Source organism: Carassius auratus, unplaced genomic scaffold (assembly GCF_003368295.1).
Source record: "Carassius auratus strain Wakin unplaced genomic scaffold, ASM336829v1 scaf_tig00031048, whole genome shotgun sequence".
Lineage (NCBI taxonomy): Eukaryota > Metazoa > Chordata > Actinopteri > Cypriniformes > Cyprinidae > Carassius > Carassius auratus.
Window position 1 is genome coordinate 2,549 of NW_020525891.1, and position 7,661 is coordinate 10,209.

The 7,661-nt window shown below is 35.2% G+C and overlaps 1 protein-coding gene across 1 annotated transcript; it reads left to right on the top strand.

The window, feature by feature from the left end:
• The first annotated feature begins 1,616 nt into the window (after positions 1-1,616).
• On the top strand, positions 1,617-4,606 carry LOC113080363 (uncharacterized). The gene is made up of 6 exons (XM_026252529.1): positions 1,617-1,727; positions 1,819-1,908; positions 2,411-2,515; positions 2,731-2,865; positions 3,749-3,820; positions 4,436-4,606. The coding sequence occupies exons 1-6, from the start codon at positions 1,632-1,634 to the stop codon at positions 4,586-4,588; spliced, it is 651 nt and encodes a 216-aa protein (XP_026108314.1). The 5' UTR covers positions 1,617-1,631; the 3' UTR covers positions 4,589-4,606.
• The last annotated feature ends 3,055 nt before the right edge of the window (positions 4,607-7,661 follow it).

Genomic DNA, 7,661 nt, shown 5'->3' on the forward strand with positions numbered 1-7,661 from the left:
ATTTTTATTAAAAAAATCAGATGTACTATATCACTCTGCCTTTCGTTTCATTACAGATGTAGGCAGCTAGGACTCACCACTGCACTAACTGTACAATGGCCTTCCCTCTTTCTCTTAGAAGAAAATTCCATCTGTTAATTTTTACTTTTAAAGCACTAATGGGTAAATTACCCCTTTACATTTCAAATTTACTTATTTAACAAAATAGTGTTTATAGGACAAGGTCGTCAAAAAAACTGTTATTAGTTATTCCATTAACAAAAAAAGAACCTGGAAAAAAAGCTTTTTCATTATATGCACCAAGTGTCTGGAATGAACTTCAAAACACCTTAAATTTAGAATCACTTCAATCTATTAGTACTTTTAAAACCTCTTAAAGACATCTCTGAATGAACGGTTTACTTGTTTCAACTAGGTACTATTTAAATTATATGTTTGTTTTTACTTAAGTTAAATGTGTATTGTATACATAGAGCGTTGCTGTGTATTGTAATTTTTGTCCCGTTTTTTTTAATGTTTTTAATTTGCAACTTTTTTGGCCTCCTGTCTTGGCCAGGACTCCCTGTGAGAAGTTATTTTAACTCGATTGGACTTTTCTTGTTAAATAAAGGTTAAAAAAACGAAGGGCCAACAGGACATCTGTATACAAACCACTGATATTTAAACAATACCATACATTTTTCATTTTTTAATATCTCTTTAATAATCATTAAGAGGACATTTTATCCTAGGACTGCAAAATCATAAACATTAGGGCAATTATATATTAGTTAAAAATATATATATATTTGAGCAATATTACAGTAAATACTTACTTTTGCTTTTTCATATTGTCGCTTCATCTCAATGTCTGTTTCGTCATCAGAACTTTCTAAAGTGTTTTTTTTCTAGAACAAAGACAAAAACACATTGCACAGCATCCTTAATACATTTTCACTTGCAAACAAAAATCTTGAGTTTGCATTTTAGAAACAAAACCGTGATTGTATTTTAAAAAATCAAATGTAAAAAGCATTCCTTGTCGATTAGCCTACGTTACGACCCCTCCCTTATGGCAAAGAGGAGCAAGCGTTCTGAAACGTTTCTGTGTCATAGCAAGACAGACAAGGGGATATTAACGTTATATATATATTAAAAAATAATAATAATAATAATGTCATGTTGTAATAAAGTTATCTGGCTGCAGCATCTTTAAGTCAGGCAGCACACTAATTTTGACTGTCATTTTAACATGTGAACCAAAATTACTGAAGATGAATTAAGTATTTATCCAACTTACTGAACAAACGTCAGTACTAAACTGCATTTAATCATTAATAGTTCGTGCATGTTATCAAATTCAACAACTTATACTTACTCTTGGTGGAGCGCTAACGTTAGCTCCTGCTGCCTTGACGTTCGCCATCTTCTCATACATTTCGCGCCAGTGTAACGGACTGTGGCCCAATTGTGATTGGCCGAAATTGTTATTGACGTCTGATTGGCTACGACTTATTTAAAAAATAAAATAAAAACTTTTGATTTGAGGATAAAGCCCGCTCAGAGTGTCACAAACTATTCAATGGTGATGTGTGTCAGTTTTTTTTAAAAGCATAAAATATATTTGAGAATCGTAATCAACCAGATATGCAATGATGGCGCACAAAAGAAGATATAAAGAACATGTACTTGATGATTTGAGACAACCATCAAAGGCCACGAAATATCGACGGATAACAGAATCTGAGGTAAAAAAAAAAAAAAAAAAAAAATCCTGCTAGGTTTAACTACAACGTATTATTATTTTTTTTAAGGCTAACAGTGCATTGTTTATTACAGAATTATTTTAAGTGCCGAGACCGAGGGAGTTACAAGAAGTATCTCAATTGCCCATCCTCCCACAAAGAAAAGAGACGAGTCTCAACCGAGGTATGCAACATTATGTCATTTGACAAAAACAGTTATGGATACGTTTATCAGTGATTCATATTAGAATAACTTATAGGGAGCGTGGTAATGTGTGTGCTAAACTGTGACGTTAGCCTAGACCGCACCAGTTTTGTGATTATGTTCGTTCCGATGACAAATCATCCCTTGAGGTTTTACCATATTTGTCTTGGTGACTGTATATTCATCTATAATCCAGCCAGAATCACTAAATCATAATTTAAATCTTTGTTTGTTCTTCAGATATTTTCATAGTGTAGCCTAAGCCAAATAAAATTTCATTCTAGAAGTGAGAGCTGTCATGAGGCTCAAACTCTGAGCTCCTTGCAGTTTCCTTACAACTGGCTTGCTAAAGGTGCAATTTAAGGTGATAAAATAGCTTTTAACAGCAGCCGGAGTTTTAGTTCTTTCTTACATATTCAAATAGTTATTCATACAGAATTGTGTTTGCCATCATTACACTAACTATAGTGGCATACTTTAGTTGTCCCAGAATGCTCCTCATGAAGGACCTCTGACAGAAAGTGCAAGCAGTCAGACAGCAGGACTACAGCATGAGCAGGACACACAAAACAACAAATCCTCAGAGGTAAAATGTCTACAGATTGAATTTTTTAAATTTTAACATTTTTAAACTTAATGCTTATTTGTTGCATTGTTATCATTGTTCTACAATGTAAGTAAATCAGGGATAAGCTTATATTTCCCCTGTTGTCCTGTATGTGTATGTGATAAAGATACATGAAAAATTGCTTGTAATAAACACACCCATGTCCCCTAATGCTGTTGTATGACTCATTACAGCCTGACAGTGAGGCAGCCTGGAGACAGTCCCACTTAGTCCAAGTGATGGAATTACCCTCCACGTCAGACCAAGACAGACCTTGGACTCACATAAGTGGGGACCAACCTGATATAAAAATGCTAACAGAATTACAGGTAATAATTGATGTGAACATTGACCAATTTGTATTAATAAACCTTCTAATAAAGAAGTTACTGTGTCAACACCAGCTTATACATAGGTCAATTAATTTAATACTTTGAAGTAAACACTCGTTGCATTATCCATTCATGATAGGTTTATGCAAATTTAAATTAATTACTAATTTATAAGTTTACAAGTTGAATAACTTCCAGTTGTTCAGCAATTAATGGCTATAACACATTATTTGATATTTTTTATGCAAAAATTTGATGGATCTTCAATGCAATGCAGATACAGTTTAACAAACACTTTATATTTAATTGGCATATATTTCTGACCTCATCTGAATTAATACGCCAGCACGGACACTGGGGTCAGAGGGCCAGCTCCAGCTTGTGGTCCCCAAGTCGAGCCTTAAGACTCGGGGGGACAGGGCCTTTTCTGTGGTTGGATCTAAACTCTGGAACGGCCTGCCCCTCCATGTCCGAACTGCCCCTACAGTTATGTGTTTTAAGGCTCGTCTAAATTTCATTATTTTGCTTTTAATTCTGCCTAAGTTATGTCGTCCACTGTGGTTTTTATCCTTTTTTTTAATATTTTATATATTTTTAAACTTGATGTTCTTATTTTGTTGAATTAATTTTATATTAATTGTTTTCTTTTATGAGTCTTTGCAGCACTTTGGAAACTTTGTGTTTGTAATATGTGATATAGAAATAAAAGTGGATTGGATTGGATTTGTGTATGTTTCATCAGTGGACAAAGACATCTATCCCATTATTCATTGCAAAACTACTCTAATTCTGTCTGGTTGCATATTGCAAGTTAACTATCTTAAACTATTTTAAAAAACACATGTTTATAACGTTTATAATGTTTTTTTATGTATGGCAGGACATATCCTGGACACAGCCAGAAGAGAACAAGTCTGTTCCAACTGCTGATCAGCATGAGCCAAACAAAAAGGTTAGTAGCTTTTATTATTGTATTTTTTTTCTTTACACTATTTGTCTTTTACTACAAGTTCTCTTTTTAAAATAATAATTATTATTAAGATTATGTATTGTATCAATCGTAAACCATTGTCACAGGCCGGCTTAAATGATGGGACACAAACAACTAGTATAGGCCAAAAAGATTATATTTATTGTAAACCAAAACTATTTACTTTAAACATATAAAGGAATGAGGTGGGAGAATGTCATAATGTAATGTGTAAAGTGTATAGATGAGTGAATCTGTCTGTCTGTGTGTGTCTCTATGTGTCTGTGTGTGTCTCTGTGTGTGTGTGTGTGTCTGTGTCTGTGTGTGTATGTTTCTGTGAGCATAACTGAATTTAAAAAATAAGTAAAACTATAAAGGAACAATTGAAATAGGATGGAAGAGCAGAGAGAGAGAGAGAGAGAGAGAGAGAGAGAGAGAACGTGGTTAGTAGCAGCTTCAATACCCTGAACCCAGGTGGCTCCAATCACTATCGACCCTCCTCTGCCTGCAAGAGGAACCGCACCTGCAATGCAGAGGAGGGCCGTGACACCAAAAAAACCCCACCAAAGTAAAATCAGTTATCTATGTTATTTTTAGGTATGGCAGGACATATCCTGGACACAACCAGAAGAGAACATGTCTTTTCCAACTCCTGACCAGCAAGAGCCAAACGAAAAGGTTAGTAGCTTCTATTTTTGTATGTTTTCTATACAGCATGTTTCTTTTGCTATAGGTTACTTTTTACAATAATTACTATTATGATTATGTCCTCAGGCAGGCCCATTAACAGATGGCGATGATCCTGTGTATCCCGGCGCACCTCTGACAAAAGGACAAAGTTTACTGTTGCTTATGTCCTTTATACTAAGGCACAATCTTACAGCTGTTTCACTGGACCATCTACTGAAAATTTTCAATGAGCATTTTCCAGGCATGGTACCAGTGACCACATATCTTTTCCGAAAAGCTTATGGTCAGTATGGAAATTATGAACCCCATTTCTACTGTCCAACATGTGAAAACTACTTAGGGAAAAATACTGGTGAGCTACAGTGTGACATTTGTCACACAGTAACTGATTCAGACAGCTCTCTTAAAAGTGGATGCTTTTTCCTGGTTCTTAGTTTGGCCTCACAGATCAAAACATTGCTTGAGGAAAAACAAACAAAAATTCAAAACGATTGGTTGAATTCAGATACAATTTCAGACATCCAATGTGGAGATGAGTATCAAAAACTTAAGGAATCTGGTGCAATGGGTGAAGATGACATATCTTTAATTTGGAACTGTGATGGAATCCCACTGTTCAGGAGCTCCAAGTACCAGATCTGGCCCATACAGTGCCAAGTAATAGAGCTTGAGCCTAGAGAACGAAAGGCAAATATCTGCATTCCATGTCTTTGGTTTGGGGAAAAAAAGCCCTATATGCTCACATTTTTGAAGCCATTCGTAGATGAACTGTCAATTCTACAGAAAGATGGAATTAAATGGAAAGATTCCGCGAACATAGAGCACACTTCCAAGGTTTTTGCTCTCATATGTAGTTCTGATTCAGTCGCCCGCCCACTTCTAAGGAACACTAAACAGTTCAATGGTTTTTATGGGTGTGACTTTTGCTACCATGTTGGGGGAGGTCCCTACACAAATAAAGACCCTGTGCCAAAACTTAGAACTGAAGTAGAGCACTTTGATCACGCATTGGCCGCAACACTTGAGAAAACTGTAATGGGAGTAAAAGGACCTTCACCTTTAATGAGACTTGAAAACTTTCAAATGATAAATGGATTTGTTCCAGAGTATCAACACTCTGTCTGCCTTGGGGTTACAAGGCAACTAGCTAATCTGTGGTTTGACTCCAGAAATCATGAACAAGAGTGGTACATAGGAACAAAATCAGACCTTCTAGACAAGGAGCTAGTTACAATCAAACCACCTGTTGAGATAATCAGAGTACCACGGTCTGTGGCAGACAGAAAGTACTGGAAGGCATCAGAGTGGAGGTCATTCCTCTTATTCTATGCTCTGCCTCTTCTGAATGGGGTTTTACTGAGGAAATTCTGGAACCACCTTTTTCTGTTTGTGTTTGCTATGCACATTCTGTTGGGAGAAAAAGTGAAACGCTGTGATATTGATGTAGCAGAAAGAGCTCTCAGAAAGTTCACTTTGCAGTTTGAGAAGTTATATGGAGCAGCAAATATGACTTTCAATGTTCATCTACTGACACACATTACAACAAGTGTAAGGAACTGGGGGCCTCTGTGGGCCACATCAACCTTTTCCTTTGAATCATTTAATGGCACTCTGTTAAAGTACTTCCATGGAACCACCCATGTTCCTGAACAAATTGTTAGAAGGTTTCTTAGCTGGAGGAGTCTAACGCAGAAAGCTGAAAAGGTGATGGCAGATGCAAATGATGGTGTTAAAAAGATTTTTGCTGGTTTACAAAGCAGCCATTTACATTCTTGTAATTCAGCCAGCCTCAATGAAAATGTCAGGGTTTTTGGCAAACCCTGTCATGGTACACTATCACCATCCCAATCATCTGCTGTCAAAAATTTGCTGGGTGTTACAGTCAGTCAATGTGCATTTTATCATCGTTTCATCGTAAAAGGAATACTGTACCATTCAAGCAGTTACACAAACCTTAAAAAAAGGATAAACTCCACAGTAGAATTAATGGATGGACGACTGTGCAGAATTCTTAGCATGTTAGTATTCAGATTACACCATGTATCAATGCACTGTGTATTGGTTAGGGAGCTCAAGAATACCGGTAAACTGCTCTGCAGGGACAGTGAGCTAAACATTACTTCATATTTTGTTTCTGAGGTGTTGCAGTCCAACAATGTATGTGCGGTTCCCACTGATCTGTTTTACAGAAAATGTGTTTTGATAGAAGCAAAAGCCAAAAACTATGTTATTCCACTCCCAAATAATATAGAGAGAGATTAATTATGAACTGACACATGAATGAGAGATATGCATATTGCTCACTGAGCCTGTTCGTGCCCTTATCTGGATATATGTTGTTCCTTGTTTTTATTTTATTTTGTATGGTGCAATGGTATGGCTCTGTGGAAGCACCCTAAATGTTGTTGTACCAAAGACAATAACGTCTATTTTATTCGCTTATCCTCCAAGCTTGCAAGTAGTTTTTTTTTTTTTCATAAAATGTTATGCAATACAAAGCAAACAGTCAGAAAAATACAGTTGTCATGTCTGTTCTAAATATTAACTCACAGACAGTGTTAAGTGAATTATTTTTGGTTACTGTGAAATTATGAAACTATTTAAATATCTTGTTTTATTTTTATTGACAATAAATGTGGAAAACAATCATATTGCAATTTTGTATAGCAAAAGTACACTTTTAAGTAACATACTTAATGTGATAGTAGTGCATTTATAGTATAGCATAAGCACCTACAAGTTATACTGTATTTATGAAAATCCATCTGTTAATCGGTGTGATCGCTGCATGCTTTTTCAATGCAAAACACTTCTGAATATGTGTACTATATCAATTTAATATTTAGTGTATTTAAGTATACTTAAGTAGCACAACTACTTTAACCTATTGCTAATATATTGTAAACTAAATTAATTTAGGTTAACTATCTAATTACACTTAAAATAAATGTCAGTGTTAGTGCTATTTAGTATATTTATATAGTGTACTGAAATAGCACATTTATGAATACATTTCTAACATATTTCTGTTGAAATAATTTTATTTAAACTTTCTAAAAGTACACTAACAATGAACTAACAATGAACTATTATTAATGCGTTAAAAATGTACTTGTAAGAAATACAGTAATAA

Bases quoted from the DNA above. Each gene is read 5' to 3' on its own strand.
- LOC113080363 (XM_026252529.1), top strand. From the start codon at position 1,632: ATGATGGCGCACAAAAGAAGATATAAAGAACATGTACTTGATGATTTG. The intron at 2,516-2,730 runs GTAAAATGTCTA...GACTCATTACAG, and splicing joins AAAACAACAAATCCTCAGAG to CCTGACAGTGAGGCAGCCTG. The intron at 3,821-4,435 runs GTTAGTAGCTTT...TGTTATTTTTAG, and splicing joins AGCATGAGCCAAACAAAAAG to GTATGGCAGGACATATCCTG.